Source organism: Ahaetulla prasina, chromosome 11 (genome assembly GCF_028640845.1).
Source record: "Ahaetulla prasina isolate Xishuangbanna chromosome 11, ASM2864084v1, whole genome shotgun sequence".
Lineage (NCBI taxonomy): Eukaryota > Metazoa > Chordata > Lepidosauria > Squamata > Colubridae > Ahaetulla > Ahaetulla prasina.
In genome coordinates, this window is record NC_080549.1 from 29,085,238 (window position 1) to 29,101,896 (window position 16,659).

General features: G+C 43.5%; 1 protein-coding gene across 2 annotated transcripts in view; it reads right to left on the bottom strand.

Moving 5' to 3' along the window:
* LOC131204945 (heat shock factor protein 3-like) overlaps positions 1 to 16,659 on the bottom strand; it is a 57,307-nt gene that overhangs the window by 12,357 nt on the left and 28,291 nt on the right. For both annotated transcript variants that reach the window (XM_058196644.1, XM_058196643.1), the window contains 4 exons: positions 14,888 to 15,030; positions 7,863 to 8,096; positions 5,231 to 5,336; positions 3,980 to 4,045 (listed from right to left, as the gene is read on the bottom strand). In XM_058196644.1, the coding sequence (XP_058052627.1) occupies positions 3,980 to 4,045; positions 5,231 to 5,336; positions 7,863 to 8,096; positions 14,888 to 15,030 (549 nt within the window). The remainder of the gene's footprint in view (positions 1 to 3,979; positions 4,046 to 5,230; positions 5,337 to 7,862; positions 8,097 to 14,887; positions 15,031 to 16,659) is intronic.

Consider the following 16,659-nt stretch of genomic DNA (forward strand, 5'->3'; position numbering starts at 1 on the left):
AAACACTGAACAAAATATTGAAGCCGGATGAGTTAATACCAGCTCACGAAGAGGCACTTGGAGTAATTTTGCTAATAAGCTTTTAAAGAAAAATTGAGAAATAGCGGCTAATTTAAACAGGAAATGAAAACGGAAGGAAATAATTAATGATACTTAAAACCTGACAAAATTTGGCTCGGAACCTAAGTCTAGAGCCCTAATTAAATAGAGAAAACAGAGAAAATAAGACTTCTAATTAAAATTAATTTTGGAGAATTTTTTTTATCGATTATTTAAAGATTACAAGCAAGAAGAAAAAAGAAAGGACTTAACTAAGACTTTAAAAATGGATTTTAATCAAGCATCTCCCAGTTCCTCTATTCTTTACAAATTTGGACTTAAAGGATTACAATGAAACTATTTAAACAGGACTGAAAAATGGAAACAAATTGATACAGAAAAAAAAAAGGTGCACTCTATCTTACAGACGAAATGGATACTTTGTTAATTGTGGATTGCAACTGTAGACTAAAGACTGACACCTAAAGGCAGAAGAAGAAATAAAGGAGGGAAATGTCTTGTGATTTCAGGACAATTTCAAAGGAGGATTTTAGCAACGAGATGGCTGACCTTTAAGACTTATAACAGCAAAGAACAAAGCAGAAAACAATGGATAACAAGAGAAGTATACAAATGACATCTAAGCAAGAAATATAAGAAATGACTACAGAACTGGAATATTAAAGACAAGAGCTGCTTGCAGCAATGATCGTCAAGAATACAAAAAGCATGATATAATAATGTAAAGTTAAAATTTGTATTAAAGATCATCAGAGGATTATAAAAATGTTGAGAAAAGGAGGAATGGGGTATTAAGAAATTTAATAAGATGAAAATATGAAATTTTTAAGCATATGTAATGAAATTGAAATAATTTGAGATAAAACTTTCAATAGAATATTTGAATGGCTTAGGACCGGGTTACTTATGGGACTGCCTACTGCCGCCGTTTGCCTCCCATCGACCCGTGCACTCTCACAGAGGGGGACTCCTTTGGGAGAAGGGCAGTATAAAAATTAAATTATTATTATTATTATTATTATTATCCTTAGGGTGCCGTCAGCCAAGCAATGTCAGCTGGTGGCCCCCAGGGGAAGGGCCTTCTCTGTGGGGGCTCCTACCCTATGGAACGAACTTCCCCCTGGACTTCGACAACTTCCTGACCTCCGGACCTTTCGCCGCAAGCTTAAGACCTACTTATTTGTCCGCGCGGGACTGGCATAGAATTTTTAGATGTTTTATGGGTTTTAATTTTTAATTAGTTTTTTGGGTTTTTAAATGTATTAAAATTTGGGCCAAATTTAATAAGTTTTTTATATGGCTGTTCACCGCCCTGAGTCCTTCGGGAGAAGGGCAGTATACAAATTAAATAATAATAATAATAATAATAATAATAATAATAATAATAATAATAATAATAATAATAATAATAATAATATTATTATTATTATTATTATTATTATTATTATTATTATTATTATTATTATTATTATTATTATTATTATTATTATTATTATACAAGCATGGAATTACGTGAGAAATGAGACACTCCTGTTCACTCCTTTTCACTTTGCTCTTTTCATTTTGTTTATTATTTTAATTTTTTTATTTGGAATGGGATTACGAAATAATAAGTGATGGGAGACCTTTTTGAAACTAAAAGGTGAGATTTAATGTGTGAGAGATTTTTATATAATCTTGTTCTTATTTTCTTTTTTAGTTACTGGTCTTTGATAAAAATTAGAGATAATTATGGTTGTATTTTGTTTAATGAAGAAGGGAGGCAAGAAAGGGGGCAAAAATATGGGAACTAGATTTAACATCAATCTCAGGATAGAGGGGTAGAATAGATGTTTTGATAGAAATGTGCAAATAATAAAATTTTAAGAGGGGAAGGGAAAAATACTGGTTAACAATACAATGGGGTAAAATTTGAAATATGTTTAATTATGTACCTGACTAATATTTTGTTCAAAAAGACTTGCATGTGGTTTGTTTATTTAAAAAAAAACCTTTAAAAAAAAGAGATTAAAGACCAAGCAAGCCAGGCAAAGTCCCAAGAAAACACACACTGCTTTCAAAAAGGGCCTCTGGTGGCTCAGGCTGGTAAGACAGTCTGTTATTAACACAGCTGCTTGCAATTACTGCAGGTTCAAGTCCCACCAGGCCCAAGATTGACTCAGCCTTCCATCCTTTATAAGGTAGGTAAAATGAGGACCCAGATTGTTGGGGGCAATAAGTTGACTTTGTATATAATATACAAATGGATGAAGACTATTGCTTAACATAGTGTAAGCCGCCCTGAGTCTTCGGAGAAGGGCGGGATATAAATGCAAATAATAAATAAATAATAATAATAAAAGGGCTTCTTCGATGCAAAATCACTCCTGATCCCTCAATGGCCTAACATAAACTGAACAGGACCTTCTGAGCAAGGGGAGGAATCCACACCACCTCATCACCCACAAGCCTCAAGTTGGCTCTGCAATACCCTCAGGAGCATCCACTCACAATAGGCATCAATTCTAATCCAAGGGGAGGTTGAGGAACCTGAGCTACATACAAGTTGGCTCTATGGCTTCTGAAGGAAGGTTGGAAAGAGAGCAGGGGCCCACTGGTGAACCCATGTCGTTGGGCTGAGACTGACAGGGAAAAAATGGTTTGAATGTTTCTTACTCTGACTTCTTGAAAGGAAGGACAGAACTAGCATTCCTCAGCCTCAGTGGGAATGATGGAAGCAGTTCGTCTAGAATAGAATAACAGAGTTGGAAGAGACCTTGGAGGTCTTCTAGTCCAACCCCCTGCTTAGGCAGGAAACCCTACACCACTTCAGACAAATGGTTATCCAACCTCTTCTTAAAAACTTCCAGTGTTGGAGCATTCACAACTTCTGGAGGCAAGTTGTTCCATTATTTTATTAATTGTTCTAACTGTCAGGAAATTTCTTCTTAGTTCTGTCTGAACAGCACCATGCTGGAAAAATCTTTTCAGAAGCTCAGCCAGCAATATTGATAGCACAAATACCATTTGGGAAATTGATTTACTTATTAAATTTATTTCCCGCCCATCTCTCTGCGAGGCAACACTGGGTGACTTACAACACTAAAGCTGTTTTTCATTGAACTCAGTGGCCTGAAAGGAAGGGCTCCTGGGGCAAAGGTTGCTTACCTACAGCTCATTCATCAGCTTTCCTACAGGTCCGTGGTCTGAAGAAAGTGACTGTGGGCAGCTAGACCTTTTATGCCCTCCAGGATAGGGATGGCAGCCGACTTTTATGCCCTCCAGGATAGGGATGGCAGCCAACTTTCAAGAGAAAGTTCTGATGGACATCCCTCCACCAATGCGGAAGTCAGATCTGGGATCCCCATTTAACAGTGGACAATCATGCCGTGGATTTGCCCTGTAGCTTTATTTTATGACTGACTGGGGGTGGGTGGGTTTCTCTTTAAAAAAAGAGAACAAGTAAGGAGAAGAAAGAGGAAAATGTCTCCAGGATCTTCAGTACCCACCTTTATTCTTTCTCCACTGGGCAGCTTCTTAAGCTGACTAAAATTGTCCACAAATCAGATTTATACCAAATATGTAAACCAGTTTGAAATGGTTCAATTATTGTGATCTGCTGAAAGTTCCTATCAAAGAGGTATAACTACACTAAAAAAGCTAATGTGTGTGTTTGCGCGTGTGAGAGTGAGAGAGAGAGGGGAGATCTGTATCTGTTAACCGTCTTCATTTATTGCTCTTGTTCTCTTTTTCTACTACTCCATTCACCTGGCAAAGATATTCCTGAAATTCAACTGTTCAGGGTCCAACGTTTCTAAGCAACTTTGCTGATCAGAAAGAAACGCAGTCTGGCACCTTCAATTCCAAGAGTGCCCCCCCCCCATTTTCACAATTCGCTGCTCCCCTCCCTCCCAGGAGCCAAGGAAGACCCACTACCTACCTTTTCCAATCTGAGAGGAGCTTCTGGTATGCTTGAATCCAACACAGGAAGCTCCGGACTGAAAGTCTAGAGGTAGAAATGAAGGTAATCTGATTTTATTGATTAGAAACAATTTAAACAACAAAAATATGACAAGGGCCTCTCTTGAAGTCAAATGCTTAAACATAGAATAAATGTAAAATAAGCTTTCTTCAAGTTAGCCAAAGTGCTGTTGCTGCACTGAGACTAAATGATGATGTCTCTCAATCCTAGAAGCAGAAGTGCCTTATAAGTGAAACGGGTGGCATATAAATATAAATAAATAAATAAAAAGAATCATAAAATCAAAGAGCTGGAAGAGAACCTGGAAGTCTTCTGGTACAAGCTGCCACCCCCACCCCCACTCCCCCAGGAATCATACAACCAGCCCAAATAAACAGCTGTGCAGCCTCTGCTTGAAACCCTCCACTGGCAAAGCCTCACAATTTCACACTGCTCAACTGTTGTCATTAGGATGAATCTCATGCTTTGACCTTCTCTATAAATCTTCCACTCACTGATTCTTCTCCTACTATTGGGCCCTATGGAGAGCAAATCCACAGCCTCCTCTTTCTTAGGGGCGCTCCCCTTATCTTCCTAGAATCTGACTCATCCTAAAGGGAGGTATCTTAATTGGGGGGGGAGGGGAGGGGGGTTGACTGCCCTTATCCTTGTGAGGCCTCAGCCAGGAGGTTTCCGAAGAGAGGGGAAGGGAACAGCATCACTTCCTTCCCCACCTCACCCTCAATGGTTCAGTTCCGTTAAGGATTACCAAAATGGTGTTTTCCACTGTTTTAGACACACATGGGAATGTGGTAACTAGTTGTGGTAAGTTATGGCTTCTAACGGGAGAAGCGCAAGGTCTGAGCTTTGGTGTGGAGTCCAAGTCAGGGGGCAGGGAAGCAACATGCTTTGTCCTAGTGACTCGGCAGGTGCAGAACTGGCCATATTCTCTTGGAAGAAGGCAGCAAAGAGGCAGCACAGGGGTGGTGCTGAAGGCTAGCCCCCTAGGTCAGTCCCAGCTGTCACAGAAATTTTCCAAGCACCATTGACAGCATATTGGTGTCTTGCCAGGACACCAATTTGCTGTCAGAGGTGCTTGGAGAATTTCCCCTGATCCTGAAGGGGAGGGAAAGGCAGAGAAGGCAGAGAATGGAAGAATAGTAGCAACCCGGTTTTCTTCGCTGGGTAATGGGAGAGGCAGGCAGCAGCCCAGCTAAGAAGTGGACTCACATCAGTAAGTGTTTCCGAAGCATGGCTGGTTTTTTCCCCAGACAGCATTGCCTGAAGCTCCTCAAGACTCGCATCAATACAATTCAAGAAGTCTTGGATCTCTTCTCTGCAAAGGGAAGCAGGGAAATATAAATATAACAGCCACATTGGAGTTATATATCAGGCTTTGGTACTTACACGGGTGAAAGAATGGATTAGTTTGAGGCATAAAAGATTATTAACTTTGGAGGGACATGATCTCCAACTGGGATGGCATGGGAAAAACAAAATGCATAGCTATTTTCAAAGACACAATATTAGAAATGCAGTATTGTCAATATGGGCAAAAAGTAAAGAACTACTTGAAAATACCAGTCTGGGTTTCTACAGTGGAGGCACTGATACATCCAAATGTTATTAACATGGAAAAAATTACAAGATATAAAGGTATTTTGAAAGAAGAGGGGGAACTCAAAACTTCAGCGGCCTTCAGCGGGCTCGGGCTGAGTCGCCCTTCACACTGGAATCCATGCAACCATTCAGAAAAAATAAAAGTAGTAGAAAAAGGCAAAATAAATAAAAAGGAAGTTTTCCTGCAGGAAAAAGCAATCAGAAATGGACAGCTCAAATAAACACATCTGTCCAGCTAGACTGAGTCTAAAAAGTTAGCAAGCAACAGGAAGAGGCATGGCTTAACAGTTTTGCAGACTCAGTCCATCAGCTAACAGACAGATTTAACCCATTCCTGACTGCTGTTTCCTTTCTGATGGAGAAATAGATTTGTTTATATTTAATAAAACTTAAAAAAAAACAGGTAGAAGGAAGCAAATGCCTTTTCACTACATTCCAAGAAGAAACTCAGAAGGGCCAGCTCGATCTGCAGTAATAAGAGGCTTTTAGTTTACTAAATTACAGTTTGCCTATCAGAATAATCTATAGATAATGCATTTTCCTGTGTGCTTCATTTTAGCTTGGCGCACCTGGAGGAGAATACTTATGTGTGAATGAATGCCGTTTGTTGATTTTAGTTTGGTGTTCAACAGAATCATTCCTCAGCATTTGATGAACAAACTAAGCCTATTAGGTTTTAATACTCCTTTATGGAACTGGATATCTGATTTCCTTACTGATAGGCCCCAGTTTCTACAAGTTGGAAGAAAAGTTTTCAACTTCCACCTCCTTGAGTATGGGTTCCCCACAGGGCTGTGTTTTGAGACCACCTTGACCCACAACTGCTGTGCCAAATCTGCTATGAGTCATATTGTGAAGTGTGCGGATGACATGGCAGTGGTGGGACGACAGTAAAGATGCTTATAGGGAAGAGGTGAAGGCTCTGCTGGATTGGTGCAATAAAAGTAACCTGGTTCTAAATGTTAATAAAACAAAGGAGATCATTGTAGATTTTAGAAAGAGCCGCATAGTCATACTCCGCTTAGTGTCAAGGATGCAGCTGTAAAAGTGGTCAAAAGTATTAAGTATCTGAGGCTGCAGATAATTAACAATCTCAGTTGGTCTCTCTACATGTCATCCTTAGTGAAGCCTGCAAACCAGCATCTGCATTTCCTGCATCGGATGAGGAGAGCACATCTTTCTCCTTCTGTCCTGGCCACTTTTTACAGAAGCACGATTGAGAGCATTTTAACAAGCTGCAACACTGCCTCAGATAGAAGGTCCATATAGAGAGTAGTAAGAACAGTGGAGAAGATTATAGGAAGCTCGCTTCCTGTTATTCAGGATACTGCTTATAAGCGCTCTGTACTTATAGCCTGAAACATTGTTAGAGACCCTACACGCTCACCCCACTGTCTGTTTCTGTTGCTCCTCGCTGGGAGGAGGATTTGAAGAATTTCTAGTAGGACTACCAGATTTTGTAACAGCTTTGTTCCCTATGCCATCCATCTGGTGAAACCTGCAAGATTAGTTTTTTTCGCCATGTACATGTATACATCCGAACTAGACTGTGTTGTTTCTCTCTTATGGTATACATATACCCATATGTAGGTATACATATAATTTATTTATTTAGTTAGTTAGTCATGTTTATGTAGTGTATATTGGAGGTGGTGACCCTTTGATAGCTGTATGCAACGAAATTTCATTTTAACATATGCCAATTAGTGTACATTTAAAGTGACATTAAAGTTATTCTATTCCCTATTCCTATTCCTATTCCTATTCCCTTCCCTTCTCTTCTCTTCTCTTCTCTTCTCTTCTCTTCTCTTCTCTTCTCTTCTTCTATTCTATTCTATTCTATTGTACTGTACTGTACTGTACTTTACTCTAGTCTATAGGATAGAGGATGGGAAGCGAGGGTTTCTTTTACAGCAGTTTACACTGAGAAATAAGGAGGAAGAATCCAGCAAGGAATTTACAGCTTGTGCTCAACAGAAATACTCAGAAGTCTTTTTCCTTCCAAGGGTATGCTGAAGAACGAGGGAGACAGTAGCACCAGAAACAAAGGGAAAAATCCAAGGGTTTCATTAATAAACAGAGCCAACTTTCTTGGAAAGTTGAGGGGGGGGAGCTGTCTGATGCTAGACAGGTACTTGTCATGGATGGCAAGGAAGAGACTAATCTCCTCCAATGCCAATGCCAGGTTCTGTGGCAGGGGATAATCCTGCCAGGTGTTGCCTCTCTGAAAGTAGACACACACCTGTCAAGGAAAGAGTCACTTGAGGCCGTTGTTTGGTTTTCGTTAATGATGGAATCGATCACTGCTGCAGCTTCTTCATTAGCGCTGACTTGTGGAGTGTGCAACTCCACAGCACTGGACTGGAGGGAGCCATCCGAGAGCTGAACCAAATGGTCACCTTGGGGAACTTCTGGCTCAGAGGTCTCTAGTGATCTACAAGTGGGTATTCCTTCTCTGTTGGGCACAGGAGCCTTCCTGAAAACACACAACAGGCACAGACTGAACTTTCATTTTCTCCGAATAGTGCAGCAAAGCACCTCCCACAGCACCCAAAAAGAGAACCCTCTTTTTCCAATGGGAATCCTGCACTGCTAGCGTCTATCCATTTTAAAAGGGCAAAGAGACTCTTGAATCAAATCACAGCATTCAGCAGGGCTACAGAAGTGGTTTTGCATCCTTTTCTAACATTGTTGAAAGGAAATCTAATGTTGATTTTCTTTCCCAGAGTCCCTAATGGTTTGGACTGATCTTAGAATCTAAAAACCAATCAGTCCTGGTTCATGCTTGTCTGGGGATCCACGTATGAATTTGAATACCGTTGACTGGGAACTTGGAAGAACAATCCATAAGGAGATAAAGGCAAGCCTCTTCTGTAATACTGTGTGGGTGCAGTCACCAGAAGCCGAACTCGCCTTGAGGGCATCTTTGCCTTTAATTTTCCTTTAAAACAAAATCCAATGGACTTCTGGTGAAGATTTGGCCAGCACTGACATGCCCAGAGAATCTCCTCTCTCTGAACTGTCATTTTTCCAACTCAGCAACAGAAGGAACAGGATTCCTTTTGTTTATTTGGCTCTCCGGGGTTAAGGAGAGTCTCAGAACCATCCCTCAAGATCTTCTGATAACAGCAACAGTCTGCAAGAGTTTTAGAAGCCGTGCTTCAGGAATAGTTGGTGAGCTGAAGCTGGGGGGAGGGCTTGAGATCACATCGTTGTTGGTTAAAAAGGCATCTGGGGATTTATTTATTTTTTAAGATCTCTTCGTTTTCCAGCTGGTGGTTCTGCCCAACGACTGTCGTTTGAGACCTTGACAAACCAGGATACCACCATTTTCTTCAATCTCTGATGACTTTTTCATTTAACCAGCTTCTTGCACTGCGAGATGCCCCCCTCTCGCGGGTGTGGCCCTCTTCTTTATCGAGGGCCTACCTTGATGACGGATTTTGGAATCCCGAGAGGTGGCATGCTTCTAAGAGAGGGTTAAGGAGGTTTTTAAATTTATCTTTTTGTAAACTTTTATCTAATTCAAATAAGGGTTAGGGGGTGGGGTGGGGGTGGGGGGCACGCCCACAGGGGATTAGGCTTCTAAGGTTCACGATTTGGAGGTTTGTAAATTGGAGGTCTTGGAGGAGGTTAAGGCTCGACCATGTATGGGCACTTCCATCTGCATGGTACGTGGGAGGGGCAGGTATGGCGGAAGCAGGGGCTCGTATCATGTTCGGGGAGTGCGTTCTCGCTGTTTGAAAGCGATACCGCACTCCGGGCCCCTAGGCTTTACTCGGGTCCCGAGTGGTTATATCCCCCGGATCCTGGACCTTCGACGGATGTTATGTAATGCCAGGTCCGTCATGAATAAGGCCCCCCTCATATCCGATCTTATTCAAGAGGGGGGAGCAGACCTAATGGGCATTACGGAGATCTGGCTGGGCACGGAAGGGGGGGTTCCCCTCACTGAGATGTGCCCGCCAGGTTTCCGTGTGTTTCATCAACCGAGGGCCCAGGGTAGGGGTGGGGGGGTAGCGGTTGTTATCAACGAGAGTCTGGATCCGAGGGAGGTCGCTGTCCCGCAGATAGCCGGTTGTGAAACCCTCTTCGTGAGGTGGGGCCGGGGGGTGCAGGTGGGCTTGCTGATTACGTACCTGGCTCCTTGCTACGTGACGGCAGCCCTGCCCGAGCTGCTGGAGATGGTATCCGGGATGGCGGTTGAGACCCCCAGACTTATGGTCATGGGGGATTTCAACTTGCCATCGGCGGGCGATTCATCAATGGCAGCTCGGGAGTTCATGGCTTCCATGACGGCCTTGGACCTGACCCAGGTAGTTGCGGTCCCCACCCACATCGGGGATAACACACTGGACTTGATTTTCATCTCGGGACAGTGGCTAAATGATCTGGAGTTAGGGGAATTAATATCTCAACCCTTGTCACTGTCAGATCATTTACTCCTTCAGTTAGACTTTCGGACCGTTACACCTCACCGCAGGGAGACGGAACCGGTCCAATGGTTCCGTCCCAGGCGCCTGATGGACCCTGAGAGGTTTCTGACGGAGCTTGGGCCATTTCCGAGGGAGTTAGCCCACGGCTCGGCTGAGGAGCTGGCGGCCGCCTGGGAGGAGGCGGCCGCTGGTGCCTTAGACCGCATCGTGCCTTTGCGGCTTCTGACCCGGCGACGAACTCAACCAGCTCCTTGGTACAACGAGGAGCTGAGAGAGATGAAGCGCTGGAAAAGAAGCCTAGAGAGTGCCTGGAGGTCCAGCTGCTCCGAATCTGACCGAACACTAGTGAGGTCATATATTCAGACCTATCTAGTGGCAATCAGGGCGGCGAAACATAACTATTTCTCCGCACTCATCGCATCGGCAGATAATCGCCCAGCCACCCTGTTTAGGGTGACCCGCTCCCTGCTTACGCAGGAGGCTCGGGAGGACCCCTTACAGGGACGCGCTGAGGATTTTGTTCAGTATCTGTCTGATAAAATCGCTCAGATTCGGGACGGCCTGGACACTGATTGGATAGATCCAGGTGGGATGGCGGAGACGAGTCTTGAGAGTGTTATCTGGGCTGAGTTCGATCCTTTGACTCCTGATGACATGGACAGATTGTTGGATAGGTTGAATTCCACCACATGTTTATTGGACCCGTGTCCCTCCTGGATGGTACTGGCCACACAGGAGGTTACACGAGGCTAGCTCCAGGGAGTTACCAACGCTTCTTTGTTGGAGGGTGTTTTCCCCGCCGCTTTGAAAGAGGCGGTGGTGAGGCCCCTCCTCAAGAAGCCCTCCCTGGACCCGGCTGCTTTAGCGAACTACCGTCCAGTCTCCAACCTTCGCTTCTTGGCGAAGGTTGTTGAGAGTGTGGTGGCATATCAGCTTCCTCAGCACCTGGAGGAAACTGTCTATCTGGACCCGTTCCAGTCCGGTTTCAGACCCGGATACAGCACCGAGACAGCTTTGGTCGCGTTGGTGGATGACCTCTGGAGAGCCCGGGACAGGGGTTGTTCCTCTATCCTGGTTCTATTAGATCTCTCGGCGGCTTTTGATACCATCGACCATAGTATCCTGCTGCGACGGTTGGAGGGATTGGGGGTGGGAGGCACTGTTTATCGGTGGTTCTCCTCCTATCTCTCTGACCATTCGCAGACGGTGTTGGCAGGGGGGCAGAGGTCGACCCCAAGGCGCCTCACTTGTGGGGTGCCTCAGGGGTCTGTTCTCTCGCCTCTCCTGTTCAACATCTATATGAAGCCGCTGGGTGAGGTTATCCGTGGTTTCAGGGTGGATTATCATCTGTACGCTGATGATATTCAGCTGTACATTTCCACCCCGAACCACCCCAACGAAGCCGTTGAGGTGATGGGCCGGTGTCTTGAGGCTGTGCGGGTCTGGATGGGGAGGAACAGGCTCCGACTCAACCGGCGTCCCGGTACAGTCAGCTTACACCATCGCTGACTGTGGGGGAGGAAGCCCTGACCCCCAGGGAGGGAGTGCGCAACTTAGGCGTTCTCCTGGACGATCGGCTGTCCTTAGAGGATCATTTGACAGACGTCGCCAGGGGAGCATTTTATCAGGTTCACCTGATTCGCCAGTTGCGCCCCTTCCTTGACCGGGACGCCTTACGCACGGTTACTCACGCCCTCGTCACTTCCCGCCTGGACTATTGCAATGCTCTCTACATGGGGCTCCCCTTGAAGAGCACCCGGAGGCTCCAGTTAGTCCAGAATGCAGCTGCGCGGGTGATAGAGGGAGCACCGCATTGCTCCCATATAACACCCATCCTGCGCGGTCTACACTGGCTACCGGTAGACTTCCGGGTGCAATTCAAGGTTTTGGTTACCATCTTTAAAGCGCTCCATGGCTTAGGACCAGGATACCTTTGAGACCGCCTTCTGCCACCAATTGCCTCCCAACGACCTGTGCGCTCCCACAGAGTGGGCCTCCTCAGGGTGCCGTCGACCAAGCAATGTAGGTTTGCGACCCCCAGGGGGAGGGCCTTCTCTGTGGCGGCACCAGCCCTGTGGAACTAGCTTCCTCCGGGATTACGACAACTCCCCGACCTCCGGACCTTCAGACGTGAACTGAAGACTTTATTATTTCAGCGCGCTGGACTAGCCTAAGAATAAAATGTTTTAACTAAATTTTAAGGGTTTTTTAATTGGTTTTACCGTTTTTAGTGATTTGGCTATGATAATATTTAGTTTTAATTGGATTTTTAATGCTTATTTATTATATTGTTTTTTAATATGCCTGTGAACCGCCCTGAGTCCTACGGGAGATGGTGTGGTATAAAAGTATGATTAATAAATAAATAAATAAATAGACAATAAGACGTGCCCTTCATTTCTTAATCACTTCGAGACTATTCTCTCTATTAGTTAAAAGAGGCTATCTTTAGTTACAGCCTATAACTCCTTTTTGAAGCTCTGAACGTCATTTTTGAGTCCTCTTTATTGTTAAACAACAAGGAAGAGGGCTGTTAAAGGCAGCCAAAAGAAGGAAGCATGGAGTATTTTTTTTCTCTTGAAATATAAGGATAAAATTTGTGGTTTTAATCTACTACTTTTAAAGTACTGTGTAGGCCTGTAATGTTCTGTTGTGGGTGGTTGAAATTTGCCAATTTTCATGAACTCTGATTGGCTAGAAAAAGGAATAAAGAAACAAACAAATTGTTTGGCCACCAGAGGGAGCTACAAAGATGTTTAACTCTGAGCTGGAGTCTGTCATCAAGGAAATTTTGAAAAGTCCATACAGAAAACTGCTTTTTTCATAAATCAGTTTGAAGGTATTAATTATATAGAGGATATTAAAAAAGAACAAGAGACACAATTAGGTGTAGAAAATTATCAACCCAATCTGTCAACTCTACAAATGCTGGGCAATGCAAATAACCTAAGTGTGTCTTTATAATATAAATCTGATATCAGCTTTTTTTATGATGATGCTTTGAATATAACCCTCCGAGTGCAAATGAAACAAGAGTGCCAAGTAAATTCACAACTCTCAAGAAGTCAAGTTATTCTTCATGGATACTAACAAGGTCAAGAATTCTTTGAGAAAAAAGATATGATAGTCATCTTAGAGAAGGAAACTTTTAATCTATGAGGATTTGCTCCAGTTTAATTTACAACGTTCTAACAAACCAACTTGGGGAATTTTTTTTCATGCATATAAATAAGGCTGAAAACTTCTTGAAGAAAAGAGACTTGATAGGCTCCCCTGAGAAGAAAAAACTTCATTCTGTGAAGATAAATTGGAGGGAGTGACTTAAATTTAATGACTTCGTTAGGATGGACTTTCAGAAATTTGATATACCGTATATATTGAAAGAAAGCTTTAAGTTAGTTTTGTATGTATAAAATGAGTTTGTAAATGTAAGTCCACTGTCTTTTTATGTAATGCTGAATAGTTCCAAAAATTTGTAAAATACTATTGACTAAATTTGAAAATAAGAGAAGAAAAAGATCCATTCCATGAGGATAAACTCGAGGGACAGATTCAGATTCAATGTGCTAATTGGAGTTAATTGAGCTTTTATCAGTATGATATATATATATATAATTGAATGAAAGCTCTAATGTAGTGTTGTGTTTTGGGTTTAAAATGAAGGGTTTTCTTTTTTCTCTTTTATATATAATATTAGAGTACTTTTTAAAGTTAGTAAAATATCAAAACTAAAAAAAAGTGTTTTCTCCCTTTAGGGTTAAAAAATGAAATAATATAAGCAGTTTCTTAATATAAATTATGATAAAGATTAACGAGTTAACTGAAACATATATTACTCCCCATCGCAAAGCGAAGCAGGTGTTCAAATTGATTCTTTTATCCAAAGAAGAGAATATGTGTAACCTTGTTTTTATTCTGAAATTGTTTCCAGATTTTGTGCTTGCAATGAAAAAAAAATGAAACTTTGATTTTGTTTTTGTTAACTAGATAGGCTTATTGTTATAGAAATGGTTGTACATACTGTTGTGTAAAAGCAAAAAGTTGTGGCTGTAATATTATCGTCTACTGAGAGTTGGAAGTTGGTGCCTTTTTCTTTCCTTTTCTCCCTTTATACTATATTTCTTTTCTTTTCTTTCCCCCTCTTATTTTTCCACTACTTTTTAATTTTTCTTTGTATTCTATATTTTGAAAAACCAATAAAAAATCAAATATAAAAAAACAGAATCCCATGCATATCACTCTACACTTTATGAAATGCCGTAAAAGGAAGGTTTTAATTATGAAAACCCTATTCCTTCTAAATTTACATGCGATATTCTCAGCACCATATAAACTTGCATTTTGAGAAGCTTGGTATCTCCATTTCATGGCATTGTCAAGTGTTAGGGGCACCTTGGGGGCCAGGCCCACAGCTATGTAATTGAATTCTAGGTTCAAGTTCTGAGCCTGGCAGAGCTGGGAGAAGCCTTGGAGTTCTTGACAAACCATAACAGACAATGCTAGACCTCACGGCTGCATAATCGGGTTTCATACAACCACAAATGCCACACCCACAAACTTTCAACCTCTTAGCGGTAGAAGCCAAGCCGTCAAAAAACCAGATACATCTACTTTTTAAGACAAACTCCCAATTCTACTTTTCCTTCCCAGGAACATGGCGGTAACCACATCACAAACCAAGATTTTACAGAACAAACAAAGGTATACAGACATCTCTTGGCAACACCTCTAGGGTAAAAATATTCAGCACTCTGATCACTTATTATGAAGCAGTCTGCCTCAGCTTCAATGTTGTCTCTTAGTAAAAACATCTGAATATCTGTAACCTCACCAATTTTCATGATTGGAGTGCACGAGCGCCAAAAACTTCTCTGGGGCAGCATCATCTTCCTCCTCCTCTTCCTCTTGAGCATCTGTGATGTCACAAATGATAATGGAGTCTTGACAGTCTGGGCCATGCTCCGAAAGGGCTGTCTAAGGGCACAAGAGCAACAAGCAGTCTATCCAACACCCTCATTTTTCTTATTCAGACAACTGTTATTATAGTAAAACTGTTAATGCTCTGGCAATTATTAGAATTCCTAATGAAACCAAAACGCATTATTAAAAAAATTAACAGGCATTATTAAGAGGGAAGGGATGTTGGTCTTACCGTGATACGTCCTTTCTCATAGGGGCGATGGGAGGCGCCATTTGGGTTATTCCAGTCTCTAGCTCTATGGTCACTGAGTTGAAAGAAAAAACTGCTGAGGCTCTGCCTCCCTGGTGACGTTCCCCAGCATTTGACAACGAAGCCGAAGCGATCCAGCTGAAATTAGAAAAACAGGAAACACCCCCACACCCCCATGGGAGTCGGACCTGACCGAAACAGGGTGGGACTGGCGCCTCCCATCGCCCCTATGAGAAAGGACGTTATCACGGTAAGACCAACGTCCCTTCTCCATAGTGTGGCGATGGGAGGCGCCATTTGGGGATATACCAAAGACTGATGAGCACTACGGGTGGGAACTGGTCTGGGCCGACGACCCTGACTCTTCGTGGACCTTCTGCAAGACCCTCCGCCCAAAGGCAGCCTCTGCCGAGGCATACACATCCAGTCTATAGTGACGTATGAAGGGAGATGGAGAAGTCCATGTAGTTGCCCTACAAATCTCCTCAACCGAAGCCTGGGTAGCCCACGCTGCTGTTGTAGCTGCATTGCGAGTAGAATGGGCCGTTATCCCCTGAGGCACCGGAAGAGCTTGAAGTTCGTAAGCATGTGCTATACATGACCTAAGCCAACGCCCCACTATGGAAGATGTCACCCTGTGGCCAAGAGTTGACGGTTGATAGGAAACAAACAGGGATTCAGTCTTCCGAAATGAAGAGGTCCGTGAGATATAAATACGGAGGGCCCGCCTAACATCCAACATATGCCAGGTCTGCTCCAAGGCACGGCGAGGCCTTGGATAGAAGTCCGGCAGGACCAACTCCTGTGCTCGGTGAAATGGGGAGTTGACTTTTGGTAGAAAGGCAGGGTCCAGCCGTAGGACCACCCTGTTGGAGTGAAAGATACACAGGTCCTTCCTCACCGATAAAGCCGCCAACTCTGATATCCATCGGGCAGACGTGATGGCCACAAGGAAAACAACCTTACATGATAGAAGTCGGAGACTGGCTTCCTTCAATGGTTCAAATGGGGCCTTGGTCAATGCCTGCAAAACCTTGGCAAGGTCCCAAGTTGGATAATGGTGCAGCGTAGGAGGGCGAAGATTAGAAGCCCCACGCAGAAAGGTACGCACCCTTGGATGATGAGCGAGGGAGCCCCAGTCCCCAAATGGCAAAATGGAACCCAGTGCAGCCACCTGCCTCCTCAAGGTATTAGGAGAAAGCCCCCGCTCAAGGCCATCCTGTAAAACTCTATCACCTCCGCCACTGAGACCGACATAGGATCCCAATTTCTTGCACTACACCACTCTGCAAAGGTGGTCCATGTGGCGTAAATGCGCATGGTCGAAAGCCGCCTGGCCGCCTGCATCGTAGGGATGGCCCTAGAAGAAAACCCCTCTCGCTTCAAGAGCCTCCGCTCAATCGCCAAACAGTCAACTGGAGCCGCTGGGGCTC